Source organism: Rhododendron vialii, chromosome 8a (genome assembly GCF_030253575.1).
Source record: "Rhododendron vialii isolate Sample 1 chromosome 8a, ASM3025357v1".
Classification (NCBI taxonomy): Eukaryota; Viridiplantae; Streptophyta; class Magnoliopsida; order Ericales; family Ericaceae; genus Rhododendron; species Rhododendron vialii.
The window spans coordinates 4,790,261-4,814,243 of NC_080564.1; the positions used below are offsets into that span (position 1 = coordinate 4,790,261).

At 39.9% G+C, this 23,983-nt stretch overlaps 3 protein-coding genes across 3 annotated transcripts; all 3 read left to right on the plus strand.

Moving 5' to 3' along the window:
- Positions 1-1,945: 1,945 nt before the first annotated feature.
- On the plus strand, positions 1,946-3,048 carry LOC131298956 (BAG family molecular chaperone regulator 1-like). The gene is made up of 2 exons (XM_058324463.1): positions 1,946-2,265; positions 2,603-3,048. Exons 1-2 carry the CDS (start codon positions 2,025-2,027, stop codon positions 2,833-2,835), a joined length of 474 nt encoding a protein of 157 aa, XP_058180446.1. The 5' UTR covers positions 1,946-2,024; the 3' UTR covers positions 2,836-3,048.
- Positions 3,049-7,806: 4,758 nt separating this feature from the next.
- Positions 7,807-10,475, plus strand: LOC131336246 (pectate lyase-like). The gene is made up of 5 exons (XM_058372029.1): positions 7,807-8,005; positions 8,261-8,540; positions 8,835-9,295; positions 9,471-9,609; positions 9,949-10,475. Exons 1-5 carry the CDS (start codon positions 7,896-7,898, stop codon positions 10,168-10,170), a joined length of 1,212 nt encoding a protein of 403 aa, XP_058228012.1. The 5' UTR covers positions 7,807-7,895; the 3' UTR covers positions 10,171-10,475.
- Positions 10,476-15,131: 4,656 nt separating this feature from the next.
- LOC131298101 (mitochondrial inner membrane protease ATP23-like) lies at positions 15,132-19,343 on the plus strand. The gene is made up of 5 exons (XM_058323399.1): positions 15,132-15,326; positions 15,518-15,639; positions 17,336-17,473; positions 17,577-17,660; positions 18,902-19,343. The coding sequence occupies exons 1-5, from the start codon at positions 15,215-15,217 to the stop codon at positions 19,034-19,036; spliced, it is 591 nt and encodes a 196-aa protein (XP_058179382.1). The 5' UTR covers positions 15,132-15,214; the 3' UTR covers positions 19,037-19,343.
- Positions 19,344-23,983: the final 4,640 nt, after the last annotated feature.

Genomic DNA, 23,983 nt, shown 5'->3' on the forward strand with positions numbered 1-23,983 from the left:
AAATGGAGAAGTGATTTTGGTGTGACCAATTTTTGAAGCTCGTCACAAAAATGATTTCGGTTTGCTCCTTCAAAAATTAAGGATTTACGACGACTTTCAACATACATGGCGTTAAATAACTATTACGGGCAAAATAATAGTACAAATAGATTAAAAATCACCTACCATGACCACTACCTCAATATCCCCACGCCCACCCTAAAAATGTGCAAATACATAGCATCCCATCCCTCTGGTTAGCATAAAAACAAAGAGAAAAACTATTTTACAGAGCTTTTCATGAATAGTGGTTTGCGGAGGTGAATCGTGCCTGTCGAAAATGTATTGAACGGTCCGAATTTAATTTCAACAAAACTCTTCACACAAAGAGTTAAACTCTTCCAATGCCGAAACGGACGGTAAAGATTGTGCATGGGCTCCTCTGTGAATAAGCCCATCTCAAAAAGAAAACTGAGAAATAGTTTTAGTCCTACAGTGAAGAACTTTCTAGAAAAATACTAAACACGATTGGATCGAAAATGGTACGTACTACTATTGCAGCCCATGTGAAGTCTATAATTTGAGCTTGGTACGTGTCACTTCGAAGTTAGAAGTAACATGCTAGCTCCATTAATAGTATCATTGTTTTGTACTTAGTTCTGTATCTCTATTATATTTTCTGGTACATGTGCGACACAAACACTCGCATGAGCAAACAAAATACCATAAGAAAATAATAACACCAAGTATATAATGTTTCTTATAAATGAATTAGTGCTGCATGGTTGAGAGAGAGAGAGAGAGAGAGAGAGAGAGAGAGAGCTTGTCCACCTGCCTCCATTTCACATGGGATGATACCCTAAGGATTAGCCAACCACCAATAAAAACATGTAATCTCAGAATTATCTAAGAGTACTCACCTAATGCAACCTAATTAAAACAATCCAAATCGCAAGTAAACTAGTAAGGACAAAAATGGTCCCCAATGGAAACAGGATTCCCACACTAGTGTGCGGGCACAGATCGACTTGCGTTCACAAATCTAAATACAGATATGTTTGTAATTGTTTGGTGCACATGACTACAAAATAATAAGGGATCCACATACAAACGTACGGTCCTTTGGGACACACGTATGTCTGAATCCGTGAATCAAAATCTGGGTTCGAAACATTGCTCGTTCATGAGGTTCTAAACGTCCGTGTCGAACTATTTCCTACTGTGATAGATCATAGAGTCCATGCATACTTGAATGGAAATGGTTAGTGTCTTCTCATGACATTCAGACAACAAAAAAAAACTTCGACGTTTTATGGAAAATTTATGTTCGTCTTCCCCAACAGATCAGTAATTCTACAAGCACAGAAAACATGATGACCAAGAATTTTGAAGAGGGATTCATCCCCCTGACACTTGTTCCGAAATTTTGGCAATTCACTCACTTTTTACGTCCACTTTTGTGATCCTCTATCGTCCTCGTTTTGGACCAAATCAAACATTCTAAATCTCGGCTGCCCATCTCAACAACTAGTGCTATGGATTTTTTGATAGTATTGCGCTGGTAAGATTGGTTTCTTATCCGTAAAATACATACTATCGGCAATTTTCTATCCTTAATTACCTCGTTTTAGACTGTCTTGCAAAATCCAAAATAAGAACCGGAGAGGATCCGAACCCCCCCTAAAATCATCCATATAATAAAAAGACCAAAATCCATTCATTTTATGTGATTCTGTTTGGCTCCTCCAATCAAGCAAAGCATGTTAACAATCATCCACCCTCCCATGTGCCATAACCTCCCCTAAAACCAGCAGCCAAGAAACCATGCGCTACCACGCGTCGCAATCTCATTAGTCCCTTCACCCTGATTGGTCCTAATCTCAATTTGGGACAATTTAATTATTTTGTATTTTATTGGCATCACTTTTTGTCCTATTCAACTCTCTCTCAGCTATATAATTACCCCATTTGAGTAAAGCTTTGGCCTACCAATATCATCTCTCCCCTACTCCTTGCAAAACTTTTGAAAGAGACAGAGAGAAAAGATGATCAAGCTGAGATCAATGAGGTTTTCCAGAAGCAACAGCTCCAAGCTTGGCAGGTCCGGCAGCGATGTCGGAGCGGCGGGAAAAGGGTGTGGAGGTGGTGAAATCAAGTGGGAGATGCGTCCTGGCGGCATGCTTGTTCAGAAGAGAGATGAGAGTGGTGGAGATGGATTTATCATAGTGAGAGTCTCAACTGTTTCTCAATGGCATGATATCACCCTACAACCAACTTCAACATTTGGTAAGCTCTCTTTAAACTTGAAAGAATGAAAAACTCATCACTTACATAAAAATAAAAATACTAATGGAGAAAGATGTGACAGTGACATATATCTTTATACTATTAGCCTTATTCGTAGGAGTCCTGTTTTAAAGTGAAAGATTCGGATTGATCTAGCTATATTATTATGTACAAAGATTGTGTATGAATTTTCCGTTCGTATATCATCACTAAGACGGAAATATTATTGAATAAATCACCGCTACGCAACAAGAAATCCGCTAATTTGCTATAGCATTGTCGAAGACCCGAAAAAAGTTTCTAACCTTCAAAATTAATGATTTTGTTGTTGTTGTAGGAGAACTGAAGATGATATTGACAATGGTGACTAATTTGGAGCCAAGGGAGCAAAGGCTATTGTTCAAGGGAAAGGAGAGAGAAGATGGTGAATACTTGCACATGGTTGGGGTTAGAGACAAGGACAAGGTTCTTTTATTGGAGGATCCAGCCATCAAGGAGAGAAAACTACTCATGGGTTTGGCAAGATCAGGTCGAGCCATGGGGTCTCCTTTTAGAACCATTAGTGTGTAATAATTTAGTTAATGATTGACTGTGTTCAAATTAATTTCAGCATAATGCACCTTCTCTCTGCTAATTAACAACCCCATTTAAAAGAAAGGGTTAGTTTTGTGGAGAAGAAGGGTGAGTATTGAAGCACTTCGACAGATTATTAGGAGTTCTGTTTGTAATTTTCTTCTTGTTTCGGGCAGGGTTAATGTGAGCTGGGTGTCCTTGGATGCTCTACTATTTTTGCTGCGACTGGCTCTTATGTTCCGTAGTTTTCGGTGGCCTGCTTCGGCAGTAGGTGCCATTGAGTCTGAAAGTCTGTAATGCAGGTGCTCGTGTCTAGGTTTTCGTAGTTTTGGTTCACTCTTGTATTTTATGATGAAATTTGTATTGCCTTTGGACTTTCCATGTTAATGGATTGAATCGTTTCAAAAAAGAAGAAGGTATGAGATGATGCATGGCTTGTGTCTTTTCGAATGGCTATTAATTCAAGTATCTAATTATGCCTCTATTGCGAAATTTATCATTACGATTAAGTGACTGATTGGGTGGATTACATGAAAATGTCACGTAATACGTTGGAAGTATTGGGTAACATTCTTTTAAGCAGAATAGAATTTGGCAGTTAGAATTCTCATTCTCCACTACTCCTTCCCATAAATAGGACCGGCGGTCTTATTATGCGCAAGTGTAAGTACGTAAGACCCATCAACAGGTCGGGCGCAAACAAGACGAGGGAGTATTCGGATGAAAAATTGGATATTTGGAATATAGTGGGAGATTCACGTGGGAGAAATTGTTGGTTTGTTTGGCACGTTGCCAACTACCGCTTTTGTTTTCTTTGGGTTGTTTTTATCTATTTTGTTCCTTGTGTAATTTTTTATTTTTTTTAATGAAATGGTACTACTTTCTTTGCGGTTCAAAAAATAAAAATAAAAATCCATAAACAAGGAAAATGGTTCAGCAGGCCCATTCCAATCGGTTGTGCCTCGGCCCGAGAGGAAGCTGGGCCCCTTCTTAGCCTTTGACTGTCTATATTCAAAGCAAGCCCACATTGATTTGGAGATGGTGAAGTCCTTGCAAAGCCTATATAGCTAAGCAGCAAAGAACCAAGTTATGCCTGATTAACATAAACGCATCTTTGATCAACTAGTTTCCGGCGCGCTTGATCAACGGCCTGCAAGAGAAAAATAGACAGCGGTGTGGTGCCAATCAACAATCCATTGATTCGTAAGTCAGCCGATTTGTAGACAGAGATAAAATAAAACTCAAGTAATTAGGGTGTAAGAGTTGTGTGTATGTGTTCCCATCATTTAAATACCCATAAGACTTGGATTTTTCGTGGTTATCCCTGAGGGATAGAGGCAGTGCAGGAGAGTCCCAACACGCCTAGAACCCCTTTGGGTGGTCCTTTTGATCACCATAGTGATTTCCCCTGTAGCTAGTGGTCCGAGCAGGACTTTCTGAACCGAGTAGTATTGTAGCCGGTGGTTAGCATATTCTTGTTTGATTTTGTCGGGGCAAAAAAAGAAAAATGTTTTCCCGAAACATACGTGAGCGTGGAAATTAGAATGTATAGCGAGTTGTATTTTGTTGAATAATAAGCCAGGAATTAATCTTCTTCAATGTGGGCCAAAAGCAAATGATGCCAAAGAATTTCCAGTTGCATATAATTTCCTCATAAGAAAATGAAAACAAACTTACCGAGAGAGAGAGAGAGAGAGAGAGAGAGAGAGAGAAAGAGTCAATAATGTGTCAAGAATTGACGAAACTTTACATTTGAAAAAGGAATCCACTTGACTGACCTAGTGAAAACAACTAATGTGAGCAAGAAACGTTTTTTAAGATTTGCTTGTAGCTTGTAGAGCATTTTGTTGGGCCCGGAGTGCTCTAATGGATTTGGTTACACAATGTCGCTCCCTACAATCGCTCTAAAAACAGACTTGTGGGTGCGATATCGAATGCTGTAAAAAACTTAATTGAAACCCTTCCTACCACCAATATATTGATTTTAGAAGTGATTAGATAGGCTGCATAGGCGCATTAGAGGTAGAATTCCATCAGTACTGAATCGTTGCATCCAGGGATGTGTTGATAGGGATGGCATGACACTCATTGGGCCCAATAACCTTATTTTCCTTTATCCCCAGGATTAGAAATAGGTAGACGATTTTGGCACTTCAATTTTTGATGATAGCATTTTAAAATTTGTCTTTTAATACAAAATTATACATTGTACACTAAAAGACAAATTTTGAATTGTCATCATAAAAAATTGAAGTGCACAAATCATTTTCCTTAAAAATAACCATAAAACTTAGACTTTTCGTAGTTATCCCCAAACGGACGGAGGCCGTGCAGGAGAAGTCCCTGCACATCTAGAACCCCTTTGGATGGTCCTTCTGATCACCATAGTGATTTCCCGTGCTCGGTAGCGCATGGTCCAAGCAAGGCTTTCTGAGCCGAATAGTATTCTAGCCAGTGGTCAGTATATTTCTTATCAATCTTTTTGGGTACAAAACCTGGTTTGGGATGAATAAGTCAAAGTAACTTTTTTTTTTTGTCAGTGCAAAGTCAGCCATCTTATTAGTGTCTAAACACCCCGCAAGTGCATTTTTCGTTACTAAATGGATGGAAATTGACACCAGGTGCCCAATTTAATAGCGGATGATTAGTTCAAGTGTTTTATTGAAAAAAAAAATTAAAAAAAAAGAAGGTGTTTATGAAACATTGATGTGTATGTTTGTGAGTTTTTTTGAATTTTTCCCAGCACAAATCCAGTAAACGTTTTCCCGAAACAAACGGAGCGTAGAATGTTTTTTGTTGAATAAATAAGTCGGGAATTTCCAGTAGCAGGGTGGAAGTCATAATTCTTGACTAGTGCGTCAAAAGTGAGGTCCATGTGGATGTTATTTTTCCTACTTTGCTAATCCAAAGAAATATCTATACTAATTAAGAGATTAATTATATAGTAAGTGTAATTTTGTTTTACAATTAGTCGTCACGACTAATTAGAGCATCGGCAATGGTAATAATCAAAATCAATAACCAAAATATGCTACGTCAGCATTTGATTATCCATTTAGTCTATAATCAAACTTAACAAGCTCTACTTCACATTGGTTATTTTTGCATTCCTAACAAAAAAAAAACTCCCACAATACACAATACACATTTGTCCAATCGCAAACGAGTTCCAATCACATACCCGACCACACCAAATTATTCGTCTCGATGAGACCATTCCAATGTGTGGTGTTTTTTAGTTATTGAGTTTTGAGTTTGATTATTGGTAAAAGTTGTTAAGTTTGGTTATGAAATGTGTGAAATTTGGTTATTTGCTAAAAGACTTGTAACTTTGCTTATTACAATGTGGGGTATTTTTTGAGCGTTATTGTTAAATTTGTTTATCCACACTCATTTGCTTATTACAATGGAGATGCTCTTATTTGAATTAATTAGTCACAATACTAACATGTTGGACTAGATCAAAATAATCCATATTAATATCTGGATAATTACAATATGGTTAAAGTAAGTAATTACCGTATGACTAACACAATCCATATTGACCAACCCAAATTGCAGAAGTCCAAATTTCCCTCCGCAGTCAGTGGGTAAGAAAAGAAGGCGGACTATGGGATGGGCAAGGGTCGTTTTTCTAATACAAGATGTTCTAGTTAGATTGCGCGCACATCGATCAATACCGAAACTCTGGAGTCAATGACTCGGCAAAACTAGTCTTGTGGCCTCAAGGTTTGCAATGTTTAGAATGCGTAAGATTTGAACATGTAACTTCATAGAGGATAATCACCTATTTGCTTTTTCGTGTCCACTTGGTCAGATCAAGGGTCATCAACTCGTGGTTCTTTCTACTCATATTCTATGATCTCCAAAAATCATCTTATGAGGGTAGAAAAATTCTCACTTGTTTTACCGGCTAAACGTGATTTCGTGTCCAAAGTCAAAAAGGGAACGGCCAAACCATCATGCTGCAGCGAAAATCTGCCCTTAGTATCCCTCAATCAGGGAAGTAAGATTGATCAAACTTTTAAAAAAAGAATATGCCTGTTTTTAGCCAAGAATTAACTAAGTTCCTAAAAGATAAGAGGGCGTCTCTACTAGTACCATGCTATCCCTTCTTATGAATTAGAGTTTCTCCAACGATATTCTTTTTATCGTCGCGGTCGACATTCGTATCAAATTATGCGTTTCTTAGACTAATCTCGGGACTTGAAATCGACGATTGGGCAAAACTTTTTCGCTCTCAAAAGGTTTTGACAGGTGGTGAGAGTCGAACTTATATTGTATGAACGCAGAGGAGTAAACTCTTTACTTGTTTGTCATGTTCCTACTAAATTAATCAATCCGGCCCTAAAGGTTCATTTCCAAAAAAGACTTGATAAGCTCATTTGTTTTTCTTTCTATCCATAGACTCACCCATATCTTTTTTTTTAGGCTAGTTTTGGCATTGAGTCCTAATTAGTAAAAATCCTAAAAATTTACTCCTACCAAATAATGTTGTATCCCCGTAACACCCGAAATATGAAATATTCACCAAATAGCCATACTAAACTTCATTCCATGTATAAACGAGTCAACCCAAACTAAAATAAATAAATTCAGTGGGTTTTAATTAAGAAATAACTTTTGGGGGTAAATTATTTAAGAAATAACTTACTCATATTTATACAATATTTTCATTATAAAAACAGCAAGTCAATAATTAATCATAAATAACTTACTCATCTTTTCACGTGGGTTCATAATCACGAAAAGAGTTTGTGAACAAATTAAGAAGATTGCGAATCAAGATTTTGATTTGCTAAGCTCTAATCGCATGATTAGTAACCGTTTTAAACTACCAAATGGGAAACTGGTGGGAGATAATCCTGAAAAATTACAGCTGAGTGGACCCCATGTGTTCATTTTAATCACGCCAGTTATCCCGGGGATCGTTCCTTTATAACCCCACCCGCCATTCCTTCATCTCTCACTTTGGTCCCCCACTCCTCCCCTTCACTCATCTAATTTTCCTCTCTAAAGAAAAGAAAACTCCTTCCTCTTGAGAGAGAGACAACAAAATGGCAAGCCATTCTCTCTCTTTACTTCTTTCGTCTCTTCTACTAGCCTTGGCCCTAGTCTCCTCCTCGCCGGTCCAAGACCCTGATCTGGTGGTGCAAGATGTTCATAGGTAATGTTATTATATCTCTAAAGTCGCAAAAACTACGCATGTAAAATGCAGTACTGACGACAATGCGATTTACTCGATAGCCTACGTGACACCCATACAGGATGAGTGCAATGCTATCAGTACTGCATTATTGGGTGATATTTTTATTGCATTATGGCATTTTGTGATATTTTATGGGTTTTTTTTTTATAGCATTGTTCTCCTATGAGTGTTTTCTTGATAATGTTGGCTCAAGTCTTGTAAACTTTTGTACAGGAGCATCAATGCCTCCAGGAGGAACCTAGCTTATTTATCTTGTGGGACGGGCAACCCTATTGACGACTGCTGGAGGTGCAACTCCAACTGGGAACAGAACCGCCAGAGCTTAGCCGACTGTGCCATTGGGTTTGGCAAGAATGCACTCGGCGGGAGGAACGGCCAGATTTATGTCGTCACGGACTCCGGTGACGATGATGCCGTGAACCCCAAGCCGGGAACTCTCCGACATGCCGTCATTCAAAATGAGCCTTTGTGGATCATTTTCAAACGAGACATGGTAATGTGCTTTGGATTACTTATGAGAGACAATTCTAAATCAAAAGTAGGGTCCAGTTCATTGACAACGTGCTTGGGGAAATCAAATAGTCAGGGTTTTTACTTTTGTTTTTTTAATAACCGGACATTCAAGTCAGCTTGTGTTCATTTCGACTAATTTCGGTATTCTAAAATGAACGACTGGACAAACTTTTTTTAGCTACAAAGTTTAGAATTTTACCTCCGTAAAATTAGAACATATGACCTTGCCGAGGACATACACTTATTGGGTTTTTACTTTTTTGATTCCTAACAGGTAATCCAGCTAAAGCAAGAGCTAGTAATGAACTCATTCAAAACAATAGATGGGAGGGGCACAAGCGTCCATATCTCAGGTGGGCCATGCATAACCATCCACAAAGTATCCAACATCATCATACATGGGATCCACATCCACGACTGCAAACAAGGAGGGAATGCTATCATACGCGACTCCCCACAGCACTCCGGGCATTGGCAGGTATCGGATGGCGACGGCGTGTCGATCTTTGCAGGGAAGGACATCTGGGTCGACCATTGCTCGCTCTCGAACTGCAACGACGGGCTGATTGACGCGATCCACGGATCGACGGCTATTACGATCTCGAATAACTACATGACGCATCACGATAAGGTGATGTTGTTGGGGCACAACGATGCGTTCACAGAGGATAAGAATATGCAGGTGACCATTGCGTTTAATCATTTTGGCGAAGGGCTCGTGCAAAGGATGCCTAGGTAAATAAATATCAGAAAGTCTACGTACGCACGCATTTTAAAAAACTATTCTGGATGGATACAGTACTGTTCGATATTGTGTGTGGACTCATGTGCTTTGAACAGTTCCGGCCGGACACAGTTGTGTTGGAAAAATATGGCCTAAAGCCCTTGAATGTGTTGACAATATTTGCAGGTGTAGACACGGATACTTCCATGTGGTGAACAACGACTACACTCACTGGGAGATGTATGCCATTGGTGGGAGTGCATCCCCCACCATCAACAGCCAAGGCAACAGATTTCTTGCACCCGATGTCAGATTCAGGAAGGAGGTAATTAACCACAACATGAGACAACAAAAACCTCAACCTCTCTCCCCCCCAAAAAAAAATTTAAATGACAGTATCGGGATACATAGCAATATTGGTGGTAGTGTAACGGAATATAAACTTTGGGAACCGCGTCGTGAGTCAGAAAAGTACCAATATGTAGTGGAATAGGATGATACGTATCTAACCACTATAATGAAGTGTGGCGGTATCGAAAAGTTTTTAAAAAAAACCCGATACGACAAATAGTGGCTTCGATTTAAATCCCTTTCTCTCCCCTATAGATACATATATATCCACGTACATGTGCATGTAACTAATATTATTGATTGTAATGTGCAGGTGACAAAACACGAGGATGCACCGGAGAGCGAATGGAAGAACTGGAACTGGAGGTCAGACGGAGATCTGATGCTCAACGGAGCGTATTTCCGGCAGTCGGGGGCGGGTGCTTCTTCGACGTACTCTAGGGCTTCAAGCTTAAGCGCTAGACCTGCTTCGTTCGTGGGTGCAATGACTACTACTGCTGGTGCACTCAACTGCAGGATGGGCTCTCGGTGTTAATCAACTTCATATGATCCAAACCCTAGCTTAATTACTCGGCGGTATTAAGAGTAATTAGGTACTAGAAAAAAAGAAATTAAGAGAAGGGTGTGAAATGCTTTGTGCTTCCCCTCCAGTCTTTTTAGGGTGTTTCCTTATGTTAAGCTGATCATGAGAGATCAAGTATGTCTTCTTTAATTTGGATCTTAATTGTCAAACCTCCTGTAAACTAATTAACTGCAGAAGTGTTAGACCCTTTGTTGCCTACTAGTGTGGCAATATAATTAAATATTACGTATTTCTGAATATATTAAGAGGTTGGCTTATTTACGGAGGCTTCATAAATCCTTTATTCATGGAGTCGCGCTATCTTGCTCGTCTGTTTCTGCTTTAAACGGTCTGGATGTTAATGAAACTTTTCCGAAGAAAAATCCCAAAAGAGTTAAACTCTTTTCCGAAAAAGTTTCAATATCTGAACCGTCCATAACACTTTTGGACGGCCGTAATTCACATCCGTAAACAACTATTCATTTCTCCCTAACAAATTGTTTGTGGTCTCATGTGACAAAAGTTTTCTATTATGCACTTCAGTCTGCCATTGAGGCCCGTCAATCATGGGCAACCCTCCTTTTAGTGGACCTAACTAACAGACTTTATCAGACACCAGGCCGCGAGTTAATTTCTATGGAAAGGTATAAAGTCAGCCCCGTTTTCAGAGTCTTGTTTCACGTAGGCCTTTATTGTAAATCAGTTTAGACTTGGACTTGTTTTTAATGTTTTCTTATAAATAGGAATCTTGTGGCGTTTCTATGGTTTGTCGCTTTTGGGTCCATTACGGAGAGGCTCATTTGGATTGTATTGTGGATTAGTTTGTTCCTTTTATTATTGGGGTTTGACATTAAGGCTTTGTGTTGTCTCTTTTGTTCCAACAAGGGGAGATTTGTTCCTTAATATTGTTCGGTCCTAAAATGGGTGTAGTCGGCTCTTTAAAATCTTCTCATTTATGGTGAATCCTTTCTCGCTCTTTACTCGTAAGATACGTTCTTGTTTTGTGCTTGTACGGAATCATGTAAATCTTTGTGTCTTTGTTTTTATTGCTTGTTAGTTTGATTATTCTCTACTCTGTAGTTGTCAGTACAGATTATTTTGCATATATATATATATATATATATATATATATATATATATATATATATATATATATATATATATATATATATATATATGGGGCCGGTTGCACCCAAAATAACAAACCCAAAACAACAAAATTAAGAATGTTATATTTATTTGAGCTCAAAGAACAAATAAATCTCAATTTGAACCAACCCCACCCAAAAGAGAAATTTACATCTGCTTTCACAAACCATTCATTCATTGAATCCTTGAGAGTTCACCATCTCAATGGCTTACTCTCTCAACTTGTACAACCTCCATCCCCTCAGAAAACTACATGTTCATCAAATGGACCCACAACCTAAGAAACATATTCTCTCTCTTTTATCTCTTCGAAGCTCAGAAGAAAAAGAAACCGGCAGCTGCGGCGGCAACCGCGGCGGCGGACGTGACCTTCAAACCGGAGGCGCCGCTATTGGGTGCCTCAGCCGGAGCTGCATCGGCGGCGGGGGTGGTGGAGGCGGCGGGACCTGCAGCAGCGGGCCCGGGGGACTCGCCTTCGGGGGCCGGGGGAGAGGAGATTTCCTGCTCGGGTGCCTCGGCGGAGGGAGTGGGAGCGGACACAACGGAAGGTGTTGCGGCCGGCGTTGCTGCCGTGGGGGCTGAGGCCTTGGGGGACGATGCCGGTGTTGCTGCCTTGGGGGCGGCGGCGACTGGTGACGGCGAGGCCTTGGGGGATACGGACGGGGCGGCGGAGGGGGGTCGGGCGGTGACGGTGGAGGCCGCAACGGCGAAGATGAGGGCAAGGGCAACCAATTGGCGTGCCATTGTTGAGATTAATTATAAAGGGTGAAAAAAAGAAATGTTTTTTAGTTTCGGGTTAGGGATTCTTAAGAGAGCGGCAGTAATTCTCTAAAATGAATTTAGAGAAATACTGCTGGAGTCAGAGAATTAGGGAAATGGGGTTATGGGGAGGGGGATTATATAGGGGTGGTTGGTTGGGGAGGGGCGGAGAGGTAGCGGAGATGGCGGGAATGCATGGAGAGAGAGAGAGAGAGAGAGAGAGAGAGAGAGAGAGAGAGAGAGAGAGAGGTTTGTTATGTGGAAAGTCTATTTTTGGGGAGGTGGGTTTGTGATGGGAGCTATGGAGGAGCGGAGATGGCGGGAATGCATGGAGAGAGAGAGAGAGAGAGAGAGAGAGAGAGGGGATGCGATTGGTTAATGATGCATGGGTCAAAACGGTTAGGGTGTTTATCCTATGTTTGCCATGATTCTCGTTTGTTTGCTTTGAGCTATAAAGACGGGATATAGAATCCTTTAGGATATTGGATGGAATGTAATCCCTATTGGAATGGTGGAGGGAAAAGAAAGAGAGTTGCTATATGTACCGACCATGAGGGAGGAAAATCGTACTGACGACCGTTAGCGGGCCGTCTTCGGCCACCGGACGGTCGATCCGAGCCGTCCAAAAATTCTAAAAAAAAAATCGATGGGGCCTACGCGAGAATCAATGGCATTCGAGGCGTGTAGGGTGCTTGATCCGAGCACCCATTTTTCGTGTATATACACATATATACATATATACACGAAAAAATGATGCTTGGATCAAGCACTCTACACACCTCGGATGCCGTTGATTCCCGCGTTGGCCCCATCGGTTTTTTTTATAGAATTTTTGGACGGTTTGGATCGGCCGTCCAGTGGCCGGAGAAGGTCCGCTGGCGGTTGGCGGTACGATTTCCCTCCCCATGGTCGGTACTCATAGCTTTTCTGGAAAAGAAATCGGTGTTCGTTTTGGTTGGAATTGTGGAGAAATTTTTTTGGATGCAAATAGAGTATGGTTCACGTGGTATTTAAGTGTGCATCCGAGTTGTCAAACGTGTTTGGAACGATCAGAATTTAGAGGCAAAGAGAGAGAGAGAGGAGAGAGTGGTCGGTTGTGCAGGAGAGTGAGTGTTCGGATCTAAACCGTCCAAAACACGTTTGAACGGCTTGGATGCACATTGGGTGCTGCCACGTGGCATCCAATTTGTACCTGAAAACTTCTCCGAATTGTGACATGCATTTTGTAATTTACTCCGGTGCAAACCATGTGAGGACAAAATAATAAAGGATTATCGGATCAAATAATAATAATAATAATAATAAAGGATTAAGCAATCACATCAATTAGCTCCTGATCGATGGAGAGAACATGAAATCCAACCATTGAATTTCATATCCAAAAATAGGAGACTGGAGGAGCCCCAAATAGGCTGTCCAAGTTCATATAATCTCGTCCATAATGCTGTAGCAAAAGCTGAACATTTAGAACCCAAAAAGACATTACGAATCCAATTCCACTCCCAAATCCCCCAAACAAATAAGTCGATCTGGGTTAGCATGATTTTATAGCAACAATTTCAAGTGTGTCACTTCTTTTAATTTCTCTCAATAATGTAACGGAATTGAGGGTAAATATCCCACCTAGTGATTAATTAGTTTAAATATCACAGAAAAAATGTACATGTATAATCTATAAAATAACATTATAAAATCACTCGATGTGTAATGTGACACAGTGTCCTTTCAAATTTATAGTAACTCGATTCTACTATTGTTGTGACTTGTGACCTAACTCAACCATCCTTTTCCTATTGCTGTACAAAATGTAGTATTTCATTCACATTTTCTCAATGCTCCTCATTATTCTTCGTCTTAAGTATTTTTATAAAGGTTATGCTTGAAAGCTGACCCATTTGTATGATATTTTTGGGTCCGCCACTGCATCCAACTAATATGGTGAAGTGTTTGGCCAAGTGAGCATGAGAAAGTAAATACTAGCTGTTTGATAAAACTAAAAGTTGAAAGTGAAAGCTGAAAATAATTAAGTGCTGAATGTTGAATTTTTTAAGCTGAAAAGCTGGTTGATAAATATGTTAAGCACTGAATTAAAAAAATGATGAATTAATTTTAGTTTCAATTCTTTCTTAATTTATTAATGGTTACAATGTACTTCTAGTAATGGTGGAGTGGCGATTGTGGTGGTGGTAATGGAGTGAGGGTGGTGGTGGATTGGTGGCGATGGTGGTGGAGTGATGATGGTGTAATGGTGGCAGTGAGTGGTGGTGATGGTGTAATGACGATGATTGCGATGGAGTGATGATGGTGTAATGGTAGAAGTGAGTGCTGTCGATAGAATGATGGTTGTGTAACGGTGGCGTTGTAGTGGTAGCGGAGTAGTGGTGGTAGAGTGATGGTGGTGGTGGAGTGGTGGTGATGGTGACGAAGTGGTGGTGGTGGAGGGGTTACAAGAGTGGTGGTGGAAGTGGTATGGTAGTTGAATGCAAGTATACAAGAATTCAATCAGAATTAAAATAGTTTAAAGTTACTTAATTTTTTTTCAACTTTTTAATCTACATTTTATGTAGCACTTAATTTGTTAAGCAATATAAAATATTGTTACCAAAACTACTGAATCACTTATTACTTAATTAATTCAGTTTTAAGTGCTGAATTTAAATTATCAAACAACTCCCTAAGTAATTGTCTTTCACGAGATTGCATGTTCAAATCCCGCGGAAGCCAAACATTCTTAACCTTGAAGCCACTGGAAGATTTACCCGATCTCTAAATTCAGAGCCCCAAACTTAATCGAGGTACGGATAAGTTGGCCCGGATATCAATTTTGTCCAAAAACAAAAGTAAGATGGTGAAGGGTTAGTATATATTAACCTAAAAGATGGGCTTAAATTCGAGGTTTAATTTATCTGTTACTAGGATCAAAGGCTAGAGTTTTTCACAAGAACAGAGTAAATTTTTCCCAAGAACAGAGTAAAGTGAAGGGTAGCTTCGACTTTTCACTCGTACTAGAAACTTGTTAAAGAACCCGGTTTGGCCGTTGACCCGAGAAACCGATTCGGGATACCATCACCACCTCCGTCGAGGGGGGCAAAGAGGTACTACAAACCACATGGCGGCGGCAGAGTCCGATCCGAAACCTGCTTCCGCCGTCCACTCCTCCGCCGTGAAAGGCGGCAGAACGGTGGAGGAGTGCCAAGACATGATTAGGAGAAGCCTCAGAAGTATTTTTATTATTTTGTTTCGTATTTGTAACTCTCACCTCTCTTTATCTCTCTCCTTGTCCCGTCCAAAGGTTTTAAGGGTTTCAGAGCTTTTCTTTTTTTTCTTAACCAATTAGCCTGAACTTTCCATCAACTGGAATTTGTTTGTATATCTATACATGCATATTTACGTTAGCTTTTATGGATTGCAGCTCCAATGGTGAAATTTCTGAAGGAACATTTGGAGAAAGCTGGATGCGGGTTTGGGGAAAAGTTCATCAACGCCGTCCATTGCGACAAGGAGATCAGTGGCGGTTATACCCGCGGCGAAGGGGTAACCTTAAACCTTCCCATTTTGATGACAGACTATCACAGACATTTATCTTCATCCAATTAGCTTAATTTATTCAAAATTTTCCCCCTCCCATGTTTGGTTTGAGAGAGAAGAGAAGAGAAAATGGCAAAATAGCAATGTTCTAAATGGCGCTTGGCGCTAGTAGGGCGGAGACCCACCTCCAAGCGCCAAGCCGCCTAGGCAGCGCCAAGCAATTCAGCGTTTTTTTTTTTTTTTAACAAACCATTATCCAATCAAACTATATTTTATGTATCCATAATGCAAGTTCAAAGTTCTACAAAACCATAATGCAAAGTTTAATGTTCAAAGTACAAACCCAAATGAAATTAAATAGTAGCAACTAGCAAATAAGTTGAATAAGACAATAAGTAGAAATAAACGAGATCGGAGATCCCTAATGCCAAGTTCAAAGTTCATCTCCTTCCTCTAACTCTTCTCCTCCATGCCCTTCCAAAACTTGATCTCCATTAGTTTAATACTATACAATTTAGGCCGCCAAAGGCCTCCAAAGATGCCGACGCCGATGCCAAGGCCGCCAAGACCGCTAAGACCGCCAAGGCCTCCGAGACCGCAATGGCCTCCAAGGCCGCCTAGGCGGCCGCCAAACACCGCCAAACCTCCCTAGGTGCCAAATCAAATGCCAAGGGGTATTGGCGTGGCGGCAGGGCACCTCCAAGCGCCTAGGCGGCCTCAGCGGCCGCCATTTAGAACACTGCAAAATAGAGTACTAAACACTGTTAAATTTTTCCCTTTATTTTCTCTCTTCCCTCACTTCCACGTGTAAATCCAAACAGAGTGTTAATCTGTAGTTTAAATTGTCGCTGAAAATCAATCTCAGTTTGTGAGAGTGAGACTGGTTTCTTATTCAGTGTTTTCTGATTTGCCGTCCAGCACTTATTGAATGTCAAGTTAATGCATCATAAAAATTCATTTGTTCAATGAATCTGCCTCGTTTTATCACTTTTTTTTTTTTCAAGGCTAATCTTCAATTAAAGATCTGAACGAATCAAGGAGCAGAGCTCATCAGGGAGATTACAAGGGGCAAGGGGAATACCAACACCTAGTCTACTGTTATAGGCAATCCAATTAGCACAACTATTGGCCTGACGATTACACCAACTAAAAACAAAGTTTGAATTAGCTGAAAAAGAAAAAATATCATCCAGAATAGCTTGAATGGTCCAATTCTTCAAGACAGACTTTGGTCGGAGCATATTGACCAGGGGTTGGCAATCCGACTCAATCTGTGTAGATATTTTTGCAATTGAGTCTTCCAGTGGTACTTTCTTAAAAAGTTAAAAGGATATTGGAGTAGAACTTTGAAACTATTTTTGCATATCCACTAACACTCACAGGTTCAAGGAAAAAAACTGGAATAGATTTTTTTCCAGATAATACTATGTTCTGCTTAAAAAGTTGGAAAATTTTAGTGTCTCTGCCTTGTAGACTGAATCTGGAGTCAACATAGCGGACAAGGTTATGTTTTATCGATGCAAACTTGATTGTAAATTCGTAATGATTTTAATTTGTATTTCATTTTTGCTTATTATGTTGTTTTCATCTGTCTCTTCCTTCATGGAACCCATCCATGGATCTCGAATTTTCTTCTTCTTCTTCTTCTTCTTCTTGCCAGATGGCAAACTTCTGAATGTGTATTCTTTCACTATGTGTCCAGATAATGGTGTGTAGTAATCACATGAACGTCCAAGATGAGGTCAACCAAGTAGTTATCCACGAGCTCATTCATGCGTATGATGATTGTCGTGCCTCAAACTTGGACTGGGCTAATTGTGCTCATCATGCTTGTAGCGAGGTTAGCACCATTATGCCAGCTTACTGTATCATTATTTATTTTGTCGGTTGAGTTTCTCAAGTCATACAATCATTTTCACAATTCTCAATTCAACGTGAAACAGATTCGGGCTGGTCATTTAAGTGGTGATTGCCACTACAAGCGAGAATTGCTCCGTGGTTTTATGAAGATACGAGGTCATGAACAAGTGAGTTCACTCTCTTTTTTAAGTACTTATTTGCTAATTATGACACTAATTCATTGGCAGAAGAAAATTCTGGTCCATCGTGAATTTATGAGGTATGCTAATCTCTCTGATATGAAGACTTTGTTGGACAATAATACAGCATGGACTTACCGTTAGAACTAGTTAGAAGTGTTTCATTTCATTGACCTTATAACCAGAAGCCAAGCAGCATGGTATCTAGCTGGGTACTTCGTTGTCCTTATAATCAGACTTGACTGTGTAGTATCGAACAGTGGTATACAGCATGGAAACCAGTGAAACTAAAAAGCATCTGGTTAATGTTGCTTTTAGTTTGGTGCTTAAGTTTTCTTTTTCACTGCCTGGGATTTGTATTTGGAGAAACATTGTGTGCTCATCTACTTAGACTACTTCTGAGTTTATTTTTGCACTTTAGATGTTTGTCAGATGGTTGCAGTACGTGTAGAGGACCTAGAGACTTTATTTCCTGGAAAGATAAACAATAAGGTGTTTTAAGTTTAATCTTCTGTTACATTCTTCAGGGAGGGAAACCACTTTTCTATAATTCACCCAAGGGTGATTTAGAAGCAATGTTTTGTTTATAGCGTATCAAGTTACAGTGAAGAATCCTACTTAGTTCTTGCATGTGGCTCCTTTTGCACCTGCAAGTTCATGGGTATAACTTGTTCGCTCATGTTTGGCATGATGTGTAATGACTTGTAATTGGGTGGATTTTTATGAAAATTTGGGACATGAAGGGGTTACTACCCTTTTCTGTTTAGTGAAATGCCAAAGAACACCATGATCGGGAAAAAGTAAATCTTCTGATGAGGGAGAAGGAGAAAAGTAAATTCTCCTTGCATATTTGAATGATTCCGATAATCTGTAGTGGACATCATTAGCTGACTAGTTACTTGACAAGAAACAGTTTTTTCTTTTTTCTTTTCTGGTAGTTAGTAAACCTGTGAATGTGTGTACTCTGTGCACAAGGGCTAGCAGTTACTTGTATCATAGGACCCTAAACTTGGTCTTTCTTGTTCTACTTTTCAGAATTAGAGCTAATACTATTAGACAATCTAATGTCTTTATTACAGCCAGGTCGTAAATGTGGGACACACAGCATGTTTCCTAGCACTTTATATGTTAAAACTTTGCCTATTCTTCCTAGGTGACTTGTATAAATGAAGTTACCTTCGTGTCTAACTCGTTTCAATAACTGATGTGCTTTAACCTGCCATTTGTAGGACTGTGTAAGAAGAAGAGTCATGAAATCAGTGATTGCTAACCCATACTGCTCCGAAGCTGCTGCTAAGGACGCTATGGAAGCTGTTTGGGATGTTTGCTACAACGATACAAAGCCGTTCGACAGAGCTCCTTGAAACAGGGGACTTACTGTATCTGTCAATGCCGATTGGCCTACCAGCTAGCTTTCTAATCGGTCCTTATGATCTGATCCATGACTAATCCTGGCGGTTAGCGAGATAGTAAATTTTCCGCCCATTTCTATTATTTGAGGAATATTTTTTGGGAAACAAATAATGGGGTTGTTTCATTTAGAGTTTCCCTTCATTTTTGCAGTAAGTTAAGGTGAATAGCTGAACAATTCTGTTCAAGTGCTATACAAAGTGTATACAAATCAATTTATTGAGCTTACACTTAATGAATTCCTCATTTTTTGATGAATAATTTGCTTCTGTTGGACCAAACGGTATGACGATCGATGATTGTAATGATGGGATGCTGGAATTGTTAGGGCAGCGTATTTGTTCAAGTCCGAGTTTTAACATGACAATAGGAAGTTGATTTTTTTCATCTCGTTGAAATTGCATTAACTAGCTTGCATAGTTTGTTTAGCGTAGAAGGATTAGAAAACAAAAAAAAAAGGATTAGACCTTACATCACACCATATACAGAGTTTTACTATTAGACCTCACATAAAACCTTACTCCTTCAGGCTTCAGTATCATGATTGTTGCAATATTTGTGGCCAATGGAATGAAATTGGGATAAAGAAAAAAGTACAAGTGAAACCTTTATTGAATGAGCAATGCTACATACACATTACACAGATTTATGTGCACAGATTTGTTTTGAACCGTTCGAAGCACGTGAAATAAATCGCCTATTATTTTGCAAGCCCACATGCATTGAATGATTCTGGACACATCTGTGTCTGGACAGGTGCATGTAAATCTGTGTACAAGGACTTTTCGTTATGGAATTGCATGCATATGAACAAGAACAAAGGTAGGAACAAAGTTAGTAGGTTGCTTTATAGGGGCTATTCTTTATTAAGTACTTGTGAAAATTGTGCACAAGAGATGATGTTATGGGGAGCATGTTCTATTGCCATTTGCTTTATTGATTTTCGAAACCAAAGGATTTGGATTAGTAGAAAGAACAAAAAGAAGTTCCAGCATGCCATGTATCTATATTTGTATATATGTGCCATGTCCCCACCTACATCAGGCCCATATTGATGAACCAGAAAAAGGAAGACAGAAACTACATAGTATAATGCAAGATTACACCCATATAAGACAGGATTGGGGGTGGAGTTAAAGTTATACATGGGGGACAATATGAAGATAGTTGAGGTTATTAAGGTTGTTATTTGTCTCACTTTGCTTGTTGGGAAGAAAAATGTTATTGCTGAGGGACACCAGTACCATTACAACTCAGGTACAAATCAGCAGCCATGTTTGTTCAGTTCTTTTGCTAGATATTGATCCTGTCATTATGCATGGTGTGGTTCGCTAGAATACTCTTCGAATGGTCATCTCTTGGCCTCCTAGTAGAATGGTCATTCGTCTGTATTGGTGAACGACGATTCCATTTGTAGTGTACATTCTCTTCTTGTTGTTTTTCTCAACAGATACAAGGTCGGAATGAACAGTCTGATCGATGATCATTTGATGCTGGATTCCAGTGAACCAAACTCTATAATAAAACAATATTCATGCATTGTTATGTAATATGCAGGGAGAATGGAATCAGGGGACCAACATCAGGTAAGGGGGAGAACTGTGCACAGGAAAGAGGCGGCTGCTGGTTGGTGGTTGACGGAGGATTACTCTCACCCTCGGAGGCGAAGGCATGTCCACAATGATGTACAACCATGAGTGTTGATCTGTCCCTTGATATCATGCTACTGGGAGAGCTCATACAGGGATGCCAAGTGAAAGCGATTTTGTTGAGTCTGCTTCAAAAGCGGGCGAGCATTACTCACCGCCGTGATTGGTTATTATATCAATTATTAGGGGTTCACTATTTTAAGTGAACTCGAATGCTGACCTACTAAGTGTGTAACCCAAATCGGACTCGTAACGTACTGTTCGTCTTATAACATGTACCACATCCGCCCAAAAGAATTCATCATCGAACAGCTATCTGTTATGTTGGCTCTCTCTCTCTCTCTCTCTCTCTCTCTCTCTCTCTCTCTCTCTCTCTCTCTCTCTCTCTCTCTCTCATGATGCATAATCAATGTTATCCCTTGAAGTAATAGCCGAAAGAGGAGTATGACAACTTGATTTTGTCCCCCTTTAAGAGCCTCAAGAGAGAGACATAAATGATAGTATATATCTTCTTTTTTCGGTCAATCGGAAATTCAGATCGTATATATCATGTACGCATCATTTTTCAAAATATGATTCTCATATTCAGTACCCGCTCCCCCTGGTAAAAAAGTGAGATCCGCATGCACAAACAGTATACTGTTAAGTGTATTAGCTTGCTTCCATGTTCTAAAAGGAGTACTCAGAGAGAGATTCCAATCTTCCTTTAACTTTGGGATTTTGTTATGCTTTTGCCCGTATCTTAGGACGCTGGATAATTGCGTTCATACACTCTTCTCCTTGGAAAAATTTTCAGTGACAGGTGTGTACCACGTGGTGTCCGCTTGGCGCATCTGAGCCGTTCATTGCATTTTTTAGACGGCTCGAATTTAGAGAGAAAAAGTATTGGGGCGAGAGGAGAGGCAGGGTTTCAGTCCGAGCTATCTAAAAGTGTATTGAATATTTGAATGACCCGGATGTGCCAAGTGAGTACCACGTGAGATATACCCACCCGGCACCGAAAAATTTATACTTATCCTTGATGTCTGGCTGTTTTTTTTTTTTTTTAATTGTTTTCTTTAGTGGAAAAATAAGAAAATTATGCAATGTACTTGTTAGACGGTTAGTGAGTTAGCGGCTGGTTAGTGATGGTGAATACTCTACTGATTTAGATAAAATTAGTTAAGCACCCAACCATTTGATGTGTCCGGAACTCACGTGCATCAGACGGTTCCGGACATAGATTCCGAATCTATGCACCAAAAGCTGTGTATGTAGCGTTTCTCTATTGCATCTCTTCTGTCATCCTGTCGGCTCGCTATGCTATCCTCGACAAGTCTTGCTCGTTAATACCAATTGAAATGTAAAAGAAACTAGACCAGAAACAGTATATCCTCAACACAGTCGGGATTATGGTTGGCATCCATGATCACAAGTCAATCTCTCAAATCTGTAAACTGTCATTGCTGATCAACCAAATAATTAGTTCCATACGGGAATAATGGATTCTGTAGAAGTCACCGTAATATTCATCTATGTAGGCAGTGAAACAAATGAACTCCTTATTACGAGAAATATCAGCGAACCAGAGAAACCTAGAAAATCTTGTTTACTAGCAAAGGTGATTTTTTTGAAACAAGCCTAGCTATGAGTCCGGCAGGCTCCTGAGACAGTATGATGAACTACGAAAGATGAAAGAACAAAAGCACACATTTGCAGACCGCAACAACAATGGTTTATATGAGAAAACAAGCTAAGCCTTTGGTGGTGGGTTCGGGGGGGTGGGGTTGTCATTTCTCAAATCTTCCGCAATCATCAGATGATTCCCATGACAAAACTGATTCCAGCCAAGGCATCAAAAATCAACGAAGAACGAAACAGAAAAGATGACAGTTCGACACCAACTGCCTTAAGAAGTTGACCCAGCAGCAACATTTGATTTCTATACTTTCGTCCTTTTACCTACTTAACGAAACAAATTGGCAGGCACGTATCAACCAATTTGTCAATCAACTCAGAACTGTGTTGCCTTGGGATGTACAACTAATTAATGATACTGAAATTCCAGAACTAGACAATATCATTCCCTAAATCCTACCCAAGATACAAGAAGAAATTTGCCAAGAAACCTGAATATTCGCAGCTGTTCGGCTGTTCCTGTGTCTTTGATATGGAATTAGATGAATCTGACTTGGTCACTAACCAGTATGAGTCCATGTAACACATCTAGATGAGGTGTCCAAGTCAGATTCATTTAATTCCGTATCAAAGACACGGGAACATGTATGAATATTCAGGTTTCTTAGCAAATTTCTTCCTGTATCTAGATTGAATGGTGTTTATGAGGTGTGTTAAGGCTATTGCACGCATTATATTTGAGTTCTACGCATAGATCATGGATTTGAAATACAAACTATATTTGCTAGGGTGAATGTCCAACTAAACATGTCAGAGGTGGATCCAATACCCTTTTCCAAGTATCGAGTGTCTGACATGGATAATTTCTGAGCTTAGAAGAGTCCATGTAACATGTCAAACAAGTGAGCTATTGATTCATTCGCGTACTGTAGGTCTCACTTTGATCTGGGGTTGGAAAGAGGACGGGAGAGTCTCTAGTTTTGCACTTTTCATTCCAAGGGATCTAGTAACAAAGTATATAAGATCACACACAGAAGGTCGGAATATTATAGGAGCTCACCCCTGGAAGTTTATAAACAAGCAAATATCAATTATTTCACTCAAATGATGGTTCCAAAATCCAGAAAATTATTGGCGAGGTGAGGACCAAGGCCAACAACAAAAACAATGACAGAACCCAACTGTTTCCAATCATTGGGGGTATGGGCGGAGGGATGGGAGACAGACCTAACCTTTGGCAATATATGCACAAAGTGGCTACTCTCAGAAAATATCACTAAAATAGAGAACCCCTATACCTCCAAGAACCGAGGAATTAAAGGGGCATTTTGCTGCGGGACCATAACCCCAAATCAAAGCCAAAAGGCATCGGAGAGGGCAGGCCCAGAGACCCAAATAAAAAGGAGCAGCCTTAATCAAGATACAGTACAATCCTCCTGAGTCCATGCCTTCGAAATTCTAAGCCAGTTTTCATGCGCATGGAAACTCTATCAATGGCCCTCTTCATGACATCAACATTTGTGTCATCTCTCTACATGCTATTGACTATGGAAACCAACACCCTTGTTTGTGAAAAAAAGCCACTTAGCCAAAGGTGATATAGAACAGATTCAAATTGATCCATAAATCGATAGA